This window comes from Callorhinus ursinus, unplaced genomic scaffold, assembly GCF_003265705.2.
Source record: "Callorhinus ursinus isolate GAN/ISIS: 27379988/994484 unplaced genomic scaffold, GSC_fseal_2.0 scaffold77, whole genome shotgun sequence".
NCBI lineage: Eukaryota > Metazoa > Chordata > Mammalia > Carnivora > Otariidae > Callorhinus > Callorhinus ursinus.
Genome location: NW_027397139.1, coordinates 670,949 through 686,643, shown reverse-complemented (window position 1 = coordinate 686,643; position 15,695 = coordinate 670,949). Strand labels below are relative to the sequence as shown.

Genomic DNA, 15,695 nt, shown 5'->3' with positions numbered 1-15,695 from the left:
CCCCCCCCCCCCCCCCCCCCCCCCGCAACACAGTGTAAGTGAAGGGCAATGGCGGGGATCACACCCGATGAATGGATCTGCCCGGGGCACAAAGGGAAGAGGCTTCTGTTTACAGGAAAAATACTCCGGTTGCCTAGTAACCAGTAATGACAGGAAAGGAAACGCAGAAAAAGCTGAGGGCAGTTCTGGGCCCTGCTCCTGGCTGGGCGCTGACTCACCGCGACCTGAAGCAATCTCATTTCTATTCCTGTTCCTCCATATGCCAAGCAGAGGGGTCACCTGCCTTACATAGGTCTCATGGTATTTGGAAAACATCTTGTCATCTTCTCAGTAAGGAGCAAAGAGCAAGCACAGCGGGTTTTAGTTCCCTTCGTTCTGATTGGCCAGTTAACTTCCGCTTTGGGGAGACACATGGCCTTTTCCTTTTCCTTTGGGGAAAGACGCATGGCCTCCTCAAAGCTAGCGGTTCATGCTCTCCTGGCGCGGGGCGGCACCTGGATGGCACCAGGCTCCCTTGGCCCCCGAGAAAGCAATTCCTATTTTCCCCATGAACAAGAAGCGACAAGTCCAGAATGCTCTCAGAGAGTACCAGTTGTCCCAAACCCCGGCGTCTGCCCGGATGCTTGTGCTGACATTCCAAGTGGCATTATGGTGACCAGAAAAATCATGTCCATTTGCTTCTCTTGAATCCCCTTCCCTTTGAGTGCAAGGTCTACAGACCAGGTGATGCGAGCTTTAGATTCTGTCCGCACTGTGCCTGCTGGCCTGCGGCTGGGGCTTGGCCCTCAGGATAGCCCTGCTCAGCGCCCGGCCCTGAAAGGAGACTCGTATGTTTGGAGAACTTAATGTCCATCTCCTCCTTGCTGAAAAGTGTCTTCATTAACACTGCACAATGGTAGAAACCACATCCTTTCCTGCTCTTGGATCGCTGCCAAGGCACCCACCAGTGGGCACCGAGGCAGGGCTCCCAGCCCGGGCACTGCTAACATCAGGCCAGGTTGTTCTCTGTAGGGAGGGGCATCCTGGGCACTGTGGGGTGCTGATCAGCGTCTCTGGCCCCCACCCACCGCACGCCAGGAACCGCCCTCGGCCCGAAGTCTCTGGACACTGGCGAATGTCCCCCAGGGGACAGAATTGCCCTGACTGAGAGCCCCTACTCTAAGTGGGGTGCAATGTCTGAGAAATGAGCTAGACAGACAGGCCTTGAGTGAAAGGGACGTGCAGGCAGGTGAGGAACAGGAAGGATAATAGAGGGCATTGCAGTCTGCACGATGGGGGCTGGAATTAGAGGCTGAAAAGGCCGGGCCCTGGAAAGCCTACCCACCGTTTCTAGGAGCATCAAGTCTCAACTCCCAGCAAGGGCGGCCCATTATTCCCTCTTTGCCAAAGCCATCTGGGTGCCCTGTCATTCCTTAATTATTCACTTTTTTTTTTCTTTTGCAGCAATGGACTTGGAAGGATCGGAGCTGGCTCCGAGCTACTCTGGAATAAAGTATCTACAGAATTCAAATTCCTTTTTCTGTTGGTAAGAACTGGGCTTCCGTTCCTGTTTTCTTCTCAGTGGCCAAGCATTTGCTCGCTCTCCAGCAGAGGAGCAGGCCTGAGCCCTGGAAGTTGGCCGTCTGCAGGGCTCCAGCCAGGACGCGGGGGTGGGGGGTGAGGCCCCCTGAAGCTGCAGGCTCCTGTCCTCCTTGGTGGGACAGGCTACTCTGATCTCAAAGGACAGCGGCCTTTCCCCCCATCATAATGGGGCAACGCCCACTTACTTTCCTCTTAAAGAGACATGATTTGACTATTACTTTAAAAAACTGTCCAAACAAAGGTATGGGTTACCTCGGCTCACATGTGGTCTGATTTTAGTTGCCACTTACAATGTCATGGATTCAGGAGGGAAACGTGAATTAAAAAACCACCCAGCCTCCACCAACATTTTCACCCAGTGAATATGCTTTTGGCAGGCAACCCCATTCCACCGCTTATCTGTAATCGCTTAAATGCCACCAGACTTGCTCTCTAACAAATCCAAACGGCACCTTCTTTCCCTCAAACTTGCCACTTCTTCTGTGTTTCCTAAGCCACTGGACTAGTTCAAGTCACCAGGCATCTCCCTTGGCTGCCGGGCCACGTCTAAGTGGTGATCCAGCCCTGATGTCTCCTCCAGGGACCACCTCCCAGTGACCTAGGGCGACCCCTGCCTCCTCCTCGCATGCTGGAGCACTACATGTTCTAAATCAAGGACTACTGGGAGTCTCACTACTGAGAGGGTGGGTGGTATGTGGAACATTCTGGTGACAAGGGTCTGGGGTCCCTGAGAAGGTTGAGTATGGTGCAACCACATGGTTCCAGGCGTGCCCTTCACACTAACGAGGCAGCTCAGCCTGCTCTGGATGATCCAGACCTTCTGACATGAAGGCTGTCTACTCAAGAGCTTGTCTGAGAGCCCTGCTCTGTGGAGCGCATCCCAGGAACTGCCACCTGGCTCCCTTCCTGTTTCCCGGCCCGCCATTGCATCTCCGCTCCATCACGGAAAACACCCAGCAGGCTTCATCACATAAATACAGCAGACACAAGTTCGGAACAAATACTAAGGTGGCCGTCACACCGAACGGGCACAGACTGGGGACTCGGACACAACTGAGTTCAGATCTTAGTTCCGTCACTTGCTGTGGACGTGGCTGTGGCCTCAGTTTCCTTATCTGACAAAGGGGTGGGGAGGATGACGTGCAGTGATGGGCTGGACCCCGGCCGGTGCCTGATAAATAAAATACGACCTAGTGGGACGGAGTAAGAGGAGCGAGAACCCCAAGGACAGCTGCAGTGGCAGAAGCCAGCAATGCAATTCAGCATTAATTGTACCCCAGACTCTGGGCAAAGCAGGCTACACGTGGGACCTTTCTTAACTCTTCAGGAAGCGAGTCCCTTATCATCCTCATTTTATTTTCATTTTTAAAAATGTTCTTATTTAAGTCATCTCTACCCCCAACATGGGGCTCGAACTCACAACCCCGAGATCAAGAGTCCCACACTCCACCGACTGAGCCTATCACCCTCATTTTAGAAACAACAAGAGACAGACTGAGACTCAGAGAGGTCAAAGTTTATGCCACTCAGTAACTGGAAGGGACTCGTCGATAATGGCCCCGACGACACTCTTCCCTCCATCTTGCCCCCTGCCCAGCTGGGCATGTTCCCTGCCCCTGGAGACCGAGGTCATCTGCTGTCCATCTTGCTGGAAAGCATGGCTCTCCGCCCTCTTCCAACCTCACACGCTCCTCTGTCCACGCGCCCTGTCCCCTCGGGCACGCTCAGTCCTCTGAGCCCTCCCCACTCTGCCTCTGCTTTGTATACACTTCCGCAGGCACTCCATGGAGAAAGCCAGGCTTCCTCTCACTTTGGGGGCAGTGTTTAAATGGGATGGTTACCCAACCCCTCGGGCACCCCCAGTTCGATCCAAGTGGAACGCTATGTGCCGGGCTCCGAGCCCAGGCCTGCGGGACCGAGGGCCTGAGTGTGGGCCACGGTGTTGTGCAGCCTGCGCCAAATCCATGTCTCTGCAGAATGGAGGGTGGCCGGCGTGGCTACAGTGGTCCCGACCAGCAGTGAGAAGGTGGCTGGCGGCCATTCTGGCACGGAGGGCCACTGGAGGCTGGGACTGGTGTCCCTGCGATGGTGAGGACAGGGCCTGCCAGGATGGGGTGGATGTGACGCCGCAGAGCAGGGCTGAGGCTAGCCTGGAGAGTGCTGAGGCCCTCAAAGAACCCCCCCCCCCATGACAGCTAGAGCAGGAGGATGGCTGGGTTAGGGAGCACGGAGCCGCCACCAGCAGCTTCAGACTGGACCTAAGTAGCACTGTGCACAGCGATTAAAACCTGCCATCCCCCTGCCACCCTGTCCCCCGGCATCTCGTGCAGGCTCCCCGGCCTCGGCCCTGTGGTCGCTGGAGCTGGATCATTTTTGGCTGTGGGGTGCTGTCCAGGGCCCTGTGGGGGGCTGAGCAGCATCCTGGCTTCCACCCGCTTGATGCCAGGAGCACCCCCAGTTGTGAAAACCAAATGCCCCTGAGGGGACAAAGTCAGCAGTGGGTGAGATGCGCTGCTTTGCCTCTTCTGGCACTGCTCATAAACTATAACCTGCATGGCAACCCAAGTTCCCAGGAGATTTGTATGCACACTAAAGTTTGAGAAGCCCTGCTCTGAATCGCCATTTCTCGCCCTCCCCACTCCAGACATTTGGGGCCAGACTGTTCTCTGTGGGGTGTCCCGGGGCACTGTGGGGAGGGGGGAGCAGTATCCCTGGCCCCACCTACTCCACGCCTGGAGCACCCGCTCCTCAGTCACAACAACCAAACACGACACCACCCGGTGTTCCCTGAGGGTCAGTCACCCCCTTTGAGAACCACTGGTCTAACGCCACGTCCTCGCTAAACCTGGTATTTCTAGACTAACCAAGCCATTCTCCACGCTCGCTGCTCTGGGTTCTGCTTTCTCTCTCCCAGTTGTGCACGTTTGGCTCCTGGACCAGCCTGTCCTCAAGAAAACCAAGCCTTCAGAGCGCCCCCTACAGCCTGAGGGAGAAGGAGCAAGGTGGGGCCCTGGGGCCAGCCAGGAGCTCCCTCCTCCAGGGCATCTGCCGGATTTTGAGCCTGCTGACCCCACCCTGCACTGGACGGTCCTGCCTCGTGACAAGGGCACTTCCGGTTCCCGGGAATGGCCAATAAGCACAAGCAATGGGCAGGACCTGCACGGCTGACTCAGGCAAAGAGGCTGGCTTTTCTCCCGCTGCCAACATCACGCCCAGGGCCTTTCCAACTGACCCCCCGTTCCTCTCTGGTCACCCCTTACTCCGGAGTTTCAAAAGCAGAGAAAGGGCCGAGCTGAAATCACGAGCTTCACCTAACATAGCAGCACTGGAGGGGCCCTTGCGGATCAGCCAGGCCCGCTGGGACCCAAAGATGTTAAACGCTTTGCCCAAGCTGCAAGGCCTGATGGGGGGGGGGGTAGGACGGTATCTCTGTGGGGACATTTTTTAAATGATCCCCTTAAAGAAAATGTTTAAATGAGGCTACAATTCCTGAAAAATGACTTGCCTAAACTGGAACTGGATATAAACTCATTTCCTGGAATGCAGAGTAGCATTTCTTTGGAGGGACTGATCTTTCTCGGCACAAAACTGATCTCCAGCTATCCTGCTGCTACAGGTTACAGGAAGAATCCTGTATTCTCCTTAATCTTCTGGGGAATCCTTGTGTAAGTCAGAACTTACTCATTTTGATTCCACGAACACGTGATGTAACTGAATCTTAGTTATTACACCTCATAGGGCTGGTGGCTAACAAGCTTGCCATATATATATATATATATATACATATATATATATATACACACACACATATATATGACTTGCTTTTATTTGCTCTAGAACACAAATGACATCCCATTATACGTTCTGGCTGCAAAAGAAAGTTGGGAAGCTTGTTCAGATACTTAACACCGTCCTGAGCCATTAGTTGGAATGCAGGCACGAAAGTGCCACGGACATTTTCTTGGGGCATTCGGCTACAGAGTGAACTGCCCTGAAAAAAAAAAAAAAAAAACCCAATCGGTACAACTAAAGCGAATCTCACCACGGAGCTGTGTGACCGCGAGCGCTGTGTTCTGATATAGGCGGTACTGGTACGGATGCTGCTGCCTTAGTCAGATTGCATTCGAGAGAGACGAACAAGGCAGGATCAAGTCCCTGCCAAAAACCTGCACTGAGTAACACTGCCCAGTTTATAGCACTGGTGGGTGGGCGGGGCGCAGAGGGCGGTGCAGAGAGCGTGGGGGGGGGAGGGGGCGGGGGATGTGTCACTGGCTTTGAATGAAGTTCAGGGGCAGTGTTTACCCAAGCAACCAGCCCTGGTAAACAATCGCTATCTCTGGCCCGCTAAGGAGGAGGTGGGGAGTGACACTGTTTTACCAGAATCCTCCCAGTGGCTGCAAAGTGCCCGTCGTCAGGGTGAGGGTGTCCCACTCCTGGTAGTGGGGACACACCTGCTTCCCCAAGAAGCGTAATATGCACGTTTCCCCTGAGGGTCACCTGTGTTCCCAACTTCTTAACAAGAATAGCAAGGAACATAAAAAACCAGAAGACTCTAGGTCCAGTCTCCGTTGCCAGCCAAGCTCATGCGTGGATACTGTTTTCACGTGTGGCCCACTGGGTTCAAGTCCTGGCTTTTCTGATATTCTCCAGTGGCCGCAAGGAAAACGTCATGCAGGGCAGGTTGGCCAGGTAATGATTTTACAAACAAGAGGAATTCGATCAAAAAAGAAATCCCACTTAAGACTGGAATAAGTCTCCAGCGGAGAGCAGTCTACGACATAGTCAAACGGCTGAAAGTTGTTTTTTTTTTCCCCCCTTCCATCAGCTCCTCTTGCTTTATACAGGATGAGATGTCAAAATGACAGCACGCTTTCTGCCAAGGAGATCCCAGGTGGACCCAGGTCTACCTGTCGTGGCAAAGCAAACTCAAACATAATTTCATCAGAGAAAAATATATGCAGATGTTCAATTAAAACCTGGAGCCCGCAGTCCTGGCGCTCTTTGCAGGCCCTCATTGTTTGCTGAGTAACAACGGTTGCCAGGGACAACGCAGTCCACTCCCGTCTCTAAGAGCCTGTTGCTGGGCAACAACAAGAATACTTCCCAAACCAAACAATGTCATCCCCGGAGCAATCCCCTCTATCTCACATTAACCAGATCTAAAAAAAAAACCCTCCCAAATATGTAATCTATTATTTTCAGAAGCCCTAAGAGAAAGGCAAATAATCTCTTCTCTATAGTAACCAAGGGGGAAACAGTTTACCATATTTGTTCTGAAATAACAAAACCCAAGAAGGACCAACTCTCCCCACGGTCAGCATCATAGCAGGGACTTCTACAATCCTTCCTGGTGCCGGGAGGAGAAAGTGCCTTTTTCTCCAAGAGGAAAGAATTTATTTATCATCGGGCAAACAATGTGGGATATTCATAGCTGCACACGGGTTTTCTGGGCAGGGATTATACAAACTAAAACAAACTGGGGATTGAACTATTTGAAAAAGATGTAAGAACAGAGGAGTAGATACCTAGTTTAAAAGACTTTTGAGAATGTCATGTGTGCAGATAAATAGGTTGCAAACCAAATCGTTGACTCAGCATTAGAAATGCCTCCTGGGACTTTGCGGGAAGGAACCCAGAGCATCTGGCGTCCCTGTGCCTGCTCTTCCTGCCCACTCAGCAAGAGGAAGAGGAAGAGGAAGAGGAAGCGGAAGCCAGGCCTGGGAAGCACAGGGACACACAGCCCTGGAAAGAGGTGACAGAGAGGTCCCTAGTGTCGGCCAATCTTGTCCCACAGAGGAAGAAAAAACAAGCTGACCTCAAAGCCAACCCAGCCTTGGCTGTGTCCAGAGCAGTTTGGGCTTTGGAACTTGGAAGAAGACAGCACTCCATCTTACAAGGGGAGGGCAGAGTTCTAAGGGGATGGTCTTATTTGGGGGTGGGGAGCATGGCCAAGGATCTTAAAACATGTTGGCAGAATGGGAAGCACGTGGCTCTAGTCACAGTGGGTCCACATTTCAGGTTATAAAGGCACCTGGCACTAACAGGTTTGTGCGTGATTAAGGCATACCTTGTAACAAAACCCGCTTGGCCTTTGAGACAGACATGACTGACACAAAGAAACGTTGTTTTCATAAGACAGCATCTAGGAGATGCTCTTAGAAGAAGCAGGTTGGAATGGATGTGTCTCCTTGAGAATAAGAGGAGGCAGATTCCACACTGTTAAAACCTGAACCTGGGCTCCAGTGAGATGTAGGATTTGAAGCCAGACTCTTGGGCCATTAACGTGTGGCAAAGCGGTAATGGTGATCTCCAGCCTGGAGATGAGACCACCAGTAGCCCTGCTCCCACTGCCTAGGGAACACTGCCAATTCGGCCTGGACACCCTATCTGAAGGGAGGCTCTGACACACAGCTGTAAGGGTCCCACATGCCATCTCTGGAAAGAGGATTGACACAGACGGCAGTCCTCCATGCATTATTCATTGATCTCAGTAAAAAATACTGAGTGCCTAGCATGTGCCAGGCATTGCCCAGTAACTAAAACAGACAAAATTCCCTTCCCTTATGGAGCTTATATTCTAGTAGGTGGTGGGGGTGTGTGGGGAGTGATAGAAACCATAAACAAAATAAGAAAATCTATAGTATGGGCGCCTGGGTGGCTCAGTTGGTTAAGCGACTGCCTTCAGCTCGGGTCATGATCCCGGAGTCCCGGGATCAAGTCCCACATCGGGCTCCCTGCTCGGCGGAGAGTCTGCTTCTCCCTCTGACCCTCTTCCCTCTCGTGCTCTCTATCTCTCATTCTCTCTCTCTCAAATAAATAAATAAAATCTTAAAAAAAAAAAAAGAAAGGGTTTTCCTTAAAAAAAAAAAGAAAGAAAGAAAATCTATAGTATGTCAGATGGTGCCAGATGCCAGGGGGGAAACAAAGGAGAGGCAGGGAGTATTGGGGTGAGGTAGGGTTGCAATTTTTACAGGATTGCTGAATGCCTCCCTGAGAAGATTCATGAAGGACACAAGGAAAGTGAGGGACGAGCCATTCAGATATCTGGGGAAAGAGCACTCCTGTGCAGGGAAGAGCCAGTGCAAAGGCCCTGAGATGGGACTGTACCTGGATGGTGACCCGAGCTGAGCGAGCCAGGAGACGAGAAGGAGGGGGAAAGGCCCACCCAATCATACAGGCTCCAGCTTTTGCTCGGAGTTAAGTGGAAGGGATCAGAGGGTTTCAGCCTGGGGATGACCTGAACTGACTTTGTTTTAACCAGGTCCTTCTGGCTGCTAGGTTGAGAAGAGGCAAAGAAGGAAAGGGATGGAAATAGAGAGAGCAGTTAGGGGGTAATGTGATGATCAGGTGAGAGAGGGTGACGTGGCCGAGCCTGGATGACAGCAGCAGAGGGGTGCAGAGCAGTAAGAATCTGGATAAATACTGGGGGCGGAATCAGTAGGAGTTACTAATGGGTTGGATGTGGAGCGGGAGAAAAAGGAGTCAAGAGTCAAGAGTGGCTCAAAGATTTTTGGCAAGTGAAAGGATGAGAGCAGGAAACTTGCAGGAGAAGCAGGCCTGGGGAGCACTCAGAAGTGGAGTTTTAAAGGTGTGAGGTGTGAGAGGCTCTTAGACACTAAGTTGGGATGCTGAAAAAGTCAGCAGATACATACGTGAGGGCCTGAGGGGCAAGGCTGGAGCCAGGGGTGCACAGATGACCCAGGCTAGACTATTACTATATAGATGTGTAGATGTGTAGTGTTTCAGGATGTGGACTGGAGCCAACAGTGTACAGATGACCCRGGCTAGACTATTACTATATAGATGTGTAGATGTGTAGTGTCTCAGGATGTGGACTGGAGCCARCAGTGTACAGATGACCYRGGCTAGACCATTACTATATAGATGTGTAGATGTGTAGTGTCTCAGGATGTGGACTGGAGCCAGCAGTGTACAGATGACCCGGGCTAGACCATTACTATATAGATGTGTAGATGTGTAGTGTCTCAGGATGTGGACTGGAGCCAGCAGTGTATAGGTGACATGGGCTGGAGACATCAGTGTATAGATGGCCTAGTTAAGGCCATGAGCCTGGCTGAGCTCATCAAGGAGAGCAGAGAAGAGGCCCAGGGCTGGGGTCTTTGGCTCCCCACCATTTAGAGATCCTCAAGAGGAGGAAATCCAGCAAATGAGACTAAAAAGAAGTACGAGCAAGTGGTGTCCTGAGCGTTGATTGAATTGGACGCTGAGAATCGACCACTGGGTGGATCACTGTGGCATGATAGAGCAGTCCCAGGGGAGCCCTGTAGGCAAAGTCCGCAGAGATTGATATGGATTCAAGAGTGACCAAGAGTTGTGGAACTGGAGACCCCAGGCACACACAGCTCTTGAGATATCTCTGCTGGAAAGAAAAGGAAGGGAAGGAGATGGCTGCTGGAAGGGGAAGTCCAGTTGAGAGAGGATTTCTGAAATGGAAGAAGAGCAGGTGTGCATTGGGATGGACAGGACCCAGTGGGAGGGACTGGGCACCCGAGAGAGAGGGGATGGAGAGATCTTGCAGAGAGGAGGGGTTGGCCAGAACTTGCACACGGACATTGGTCCATCAACCCAGGACAGAAGGCAGAGCCACAACCCAGATGCAGGGAGGTGCGGTGCCCCCAAGTCATCTTCAGGAGCTCTCAGTCCCCAATCCCATCCCTCAGCCGAGGGATCCCCATGAGATGATTCCAGGGCCCTCCCCTGGAGAGCCAGAGCGCCGGCCCCTGCAAGGGTGCTGGGAGGCCTCTAACCTCAGCGAGGAGGAAGGCTGGAAGCCTTGGAGTGGGAACTGGACATCGGGCAAGATGACTCGGGTCTACAGATCTCACATCAGAGCCTCCAGCAGAGCCCAGGCTGACAAGGGCAAGCTGGAGATGGGGATGAGCCCGTCTGACCATGCATGGGTCTCAAAGTTCGTGTTCCCCCAAAATTCATACGTGGGAACACCTAAAGCCCAAGGTGTTAGGAGGAGGGGTTAGTGCCCTTATAACAGAGGTCCCAGGGAGCCCCCACCACCACCACAGCCCTTCCGCCCCGTGAGGCCACAGCGAGAAGTCTGTGACCCAGAAGAGGGTCCTCACTGATCATGCCAGCAGCACCTCATCTCCCAACTGGGAACAGTACATTTCTGTGGTTTAGAGGCCAGTCAGTCTGTGGTATTTTTACAATGGACTGAGCCAGCCCCATGCTCGCCCCCCACCCTGAGACTACCCCCCAAACGGCCTTATAGAACCCACCCTTGACATTGTGCCCCACCCATGATTAGCTCTTTTCATTGCTTCCTTTAGGATGACTATACGCCTCTTTTCAAATCCACCAAAACGTCTGATCTTTCCATGCCCCACCATTACTAGAGATTAGTTCTATTATGCCAAATTTTTCTGCCACGTCCACGTACAAACATGCAAGCTTAAATAAGAAAAAGTCCTAGAGTCACACTGAAAAGCAAAAGTGTAGTTCTTGCTAAGTCATGCTTGAACTATGCAAGATTACCCAAAAATTTAAAGTAAGATAAACCAAGCGCGGCCAGGAATCCTGCTGTGGGAGTTGCAAAAGCAGAGGCCTGCAGCTGGGGCCACGAGCGCACGCAGCACTGGGCTGGTGACACCAGCACTGGGCCGGTGACACGGTGCACTCTTGTCTGCTTGGGGGCACCGCCTGTTGCTGGTAGGGGCCCTAGGCCTCTGGGGAACAGATGCTCCTCAAGGGGCCGGGGACCGAGAATCTAGTCCGAGATCCCATCAGCAGGACCCAGGGATCACTGAGGAAATGAAAATGAAGCAACGAAAGGCAGAATTGGAAATGTTTATCCAACCTGATATCTCCCTCCTTGTCCAGTCTCTGCCATCCAATCCTACGAGAACAAAAGGACATTCTATTTCTGTCCCCATGGAAGTATCAACCCCAATGCAAAACAACTTAAAAAAAAAAATGTTAAACTCATTATTCTAATTAAATCCAAAGAAAGAAATCTTGGAGACAGTTTAGGTTTTTAAACCTAATTAATTCTAAGAAGATACACTAAAATTGATTCCATTTTAGAAAGGCATTCTAATGATAAGGTTGGGGGAAGATTTTTTTTTTTTTAATTTAAAAAGGTGCCATAAAACTTTGAAAATATTTTAACTGGCTTTTCTATTGCATAAAGATTTGCGATGGGTCCTCGTCTTCCTCAGGAGACGCTCTCAGCTGGTGCGAGGCTGGGGAGGACTGAGGGCCAGGAGACCAGGATGCCGCTCACACTGTCCCGCACAAATGCCCGGCTTTGTGAGCTGCTGCGTTTGGATCTCCGTTCCCAGCTCCGTATTAAGTCAGCTCCCAAAGCAGAGCAAAAGATAACTTTGGAAAAAACGGGAATAAAATGTTCCAGCTCTGCTTGGAAGGTGGCAAGAGCAACAGAGAGAGGAGTCCTCGGAAACGGAACTCAGGTAATAGTGAGCGGCCTCCCCTGGCCACCACTGCCCGCCCCCCCAACCCCCTCAAGTCTTCCCAGATCCAACACTGCTTCCAGTCCTCCTGGCTTCTTTCTAGAAGTCTCAGGGGTTAAGATCACCCAGCTGTTGGGTGATCCTGACCGTCGTTGCATTTGAGAAGCATTCACTACTATTTCAGCGTGAGTTTTTCAAAGATACATATTTGAGAGTTTTCATCCAGATGAAATCTGAAACTATTGGGAGAAAGAAAAAAGTCAGGTTGAACCAATAAAAAGCCCTTTAAAGGCTTACTACCAACTGGAAGAACGAAGACGCAGTGGCATCCTGGGAAAGTCAAATCTCTCTCACGACGCAAATTCCATGCTTCAGATGCAATTAAATGTGGATGGCTGACCTCAGTGGTGTGGGCTGAGTGGCCCTCTCTGGGGATCTGAGGCATCTACCCAGTCTCGCTCAGCATGAGTTGATGAGGAGAGCATCTGTGGGGATGCAGGACACCAGCAGAGCTGCCAGATGCTTCTCTCTAGCAGACACGAAGTGTGCATTTTGTCCTCACTTGTGCGTGACCGTGGCCAACCACACGAGGACTTCCTGTGGTCGCGAGACAGATCTCCCCAGGCCGTGGGGGCTCTGGGCAGTGCCCCAGTCAAGGTCAACCCTCCAGCAGACAGAAGATGGAGGAGAGGCAGCCCCGCCCAAAGCAGGCCCCCCAAAACAGGGACTGCTGGGCCCAGGTGGGAGCAACTGTGGAGCTGGGGGCAGGGCAGGATGCACCTAGGGCAGGGGTGCTCGCTGAGAGAGAGAAGCATCGAGGGGCCAGTGCCCTCCCTGCAGCAGCTCCCCTCACTCCTCCTCTCCTCCTGGACCAGCACCTTCCTCCCCTTGAGTGCGCAACAGGGGAAACCGTCCAGGGCCTGCGTGTCTTCCACACTCCCGCACCCTCCCCCATTCTAGCTGGCCACAGGCAGCCAGTGGCTTAAGGCTTTCAGAGCTTCCATTTCTTTAGTGGTAAATGGAGAAAATAAAGTCTGCCTGCCTCTGTGGGTCACTGTGCTAAAGAAAATGAAGCCTACAAAGCGTGGAGTTTCGTTGCCAGTCGCACACACAGTAAGTGCTCGATAAATGTCAGTCAACGCCAGTTAACGCCGTTGCTGTAATTCGCTCCATTTTAAGGTGGCCAAGAGCATCTGCTGATTTGTGCCTATTTAAATGTCTGAAACTCTAAAAGTGGTGATGCGCTTTGCTATTTGTGATTTCAAAAACAAACAAGCGTGATAAACTCAGGGAACGCCTCGTGCTGTGTGCTACGTTCATTCCAAGGGCATATTTGTGGGGTTCGTCATTTTGGCCAATACTTCATACTCCTTTCTGTCCCAGCATCCAGCCAATGGAGCAGCTCTCCTTCCAACTTAATATCGCTGACTTGCAGTTATAAAAATTACATTTTATCATCGACCCCTTTCCCTTCTCAGGGATCCCGTCCTGTCGTGTAGACCTCAGACTGTCTGCAGGGGACGTGGAGGGTTCCTGCCCCAAAGCAGGGTCGGCCTCCAAGCACCCCTCAAAGCCTAGGTCACGTCTGAGCCTGTGTAGTCAGAGGATGAGGAGCTAGCTGGAAGCCGTGTTTCACTTCTCCCTCAGAATTTATCTTGAAGAAACACATGTCCAAAGGGGTGAATGGCCAAGCACGTTGGTGTACGCCAACGTTCCTAACAGCAGCCTGCATGGTAGCCCCGAAGCAGAAACAACACAAATGTCCATCAGCTGGTTAAACAAAATGTGGTCTAGCCATACAACAGAATATTATTCGGCCATAAGGAGTGAAGCTCTGACTCACGCCATAGTGTGTGGACCTTGAAAACACGATGCTCAGTGAGAGATCCAGACACAAAAGGCCACATAGCGTATGACTGCATTCATGTGAAATGTCCAGAACAGGCAAATCCACAGACAGAAAGTGGGTTAGCAGGTACCAGGGCCTGGGGCAGGGGGCCGTGGGGTGACTGCTAATGGGGATGGGGTTTCTTTTTGGAATGATGGAAATGTTCTGGAGTTAGACAGTGGTGATGGTTACATAACCCTGAAGATATACTAAAACCCACTGACTTACACACTTTATTTTTTAAGATTTTATTTATTTATTTGGGAGAGAGAGAGAGAGAGAGAGAGAGAGAGAGAGCACATGAAGATGGGGGAGGGCCAGAGGGAGAAGCAGACTCTGCACTGAGCAGGGAGCCTGATGTGGGACTCGATCCTGGGACTCTTAGATCATGACCCGAGCCAAAGGCAGACGCTTAACTGACTGAGCCACCCAGGTGCCCTGACTTGTACACTTTAAATGGGCCAACTTTATGGTAAGTAAAATATATCTCAATAAAGTGTAAAAATAAGATATACAGGTAACATATCCCTGGTGGTATCACTTGAAGTCACAAAAAACTGCAAACCGCTTAAATGTTCATCAATAGTGAAATTGTTAAATAAATTATGGTACATCCTTGCTATGAGGCTATCATGCCATCAGAAAGAATGAAGTGCATTCTCTAAGGAAGATCTCCAAGATATATAATGCCTGGCACACAGCAGGCTCTCAAATACTTCAAGAATAAATTTATGTAAAAAAGTACAGCCATACATGTTATAAAATAGGTAAATTGATTAAAAAGGTCTAGAAGGACACAAATCATATTACTAACAGTGCTTTCCTCATGGGAGGTGAGGGAGACAGGAAGATGAAAGAGAAACTTTTGGGGAGCCTGGATGGCTCCGTCGGTTAAGCGTCTGACTCTTGATTTTTTGGCTCAGGTCATGATCTCAGGGTTGTGAGATTGAGCCCTGCATCGAGCCTGCACAGGGCTCTGCACTCAGTGAGGAGTCTGCTTCTCCCTCTCCCTCTGCCACTCTCCCTGCTCACGCTCTCTCTCTCTCAAATCAAGAAAGAAAGAAAGATTTTTTTAAAAAAGAGAAACTTTCATTTCTTAATTGACTTCTGTAGATGATGGTCCTTTTTAGGGATGCGACTCTTACAATTACTTATGTATCATTTTAAAAATTGTGGTAACATTTGTAAGCACTGGAAAGCAGATCAGTTCTTACAAATTACCACTATTGTTCAACTCACTTGATCTATATACACTATGCTGCCATTCTTATGACCAGAGGTTTTAATATGAACTCAACACTCAACACCAAGAGGAAATTTCCTGGACAAACCAACAGTGGTGCATTCGTACAATGGACTGCAACGCAGAGATACAAAGAACAAGCTATCGATCATGCAACAGCACGATGAATCTCAAAGACATCAGGCTGAGTGACGGGATGGGGAGCAGAGCGTGGTGCCTAGGGGCCAAGGGTAGAATGAGGGTCCAGCTGCAGAGGGGCAGCTCAAGAGAACTCACTGGAGTGTTGGAACTGCTCTGCGCCCTCTTGGTGGGTGGTGGTTACACAGATATCTATGTGTGTGTGAAAACTTATGGAGCAGTACACCCCAAAAGGCAAATATGACTGTATGTAAATGTAAACTATAAATACACAAAAAGGAACAGAGTGAATGTATCGAGTACCAGGCACTATTCCAGGTTCTGTGAACAAGCCAGATCTTGGGGTTCTGACATCCTCATGCAGGGGAGTCAGACAGGAAGCCAATCACCAGATATACAA

At 50.9% G+C, this 15,695-nt stretch overlaps 1 protein-coding gene across 5 annotated transcripts in view; it reads right to left on the bottom strand.

The window, feature by feature from the left end:
* Positions 1-15,695, bottom strand: part of RFX2 (regulatory factor X2) — a 91,449-nt gene that overhangs the window by 51,979 nt on the left and 23,775 nt on the right. For 2 of the 5 annotated variants that reach the window (XM_073887254.1, XM_025861355.2), the window contains exon 1: positions 1,325-1,709. The exons of 1 other annotated variant lie outside the window; for it this stretch is intronic. Coding sequence is in view for 1 of the 4 variants with exons in the window: in XM_025861355.2 (XP_025717140.1) it covers positions 1,325-1,409 (85 nt within the window). In the remaining 3 variants the exon portion in view is untranslated. Of the gene's footprint in view, positions 1-1,324; positions 1,710-5,623; positions 5,745-15,695 lie in introns of those variants that run through there. 2 more of the 5 variants (XM_025861358.2, XM_073887256.1) reach the window with 2 other exon arrangements.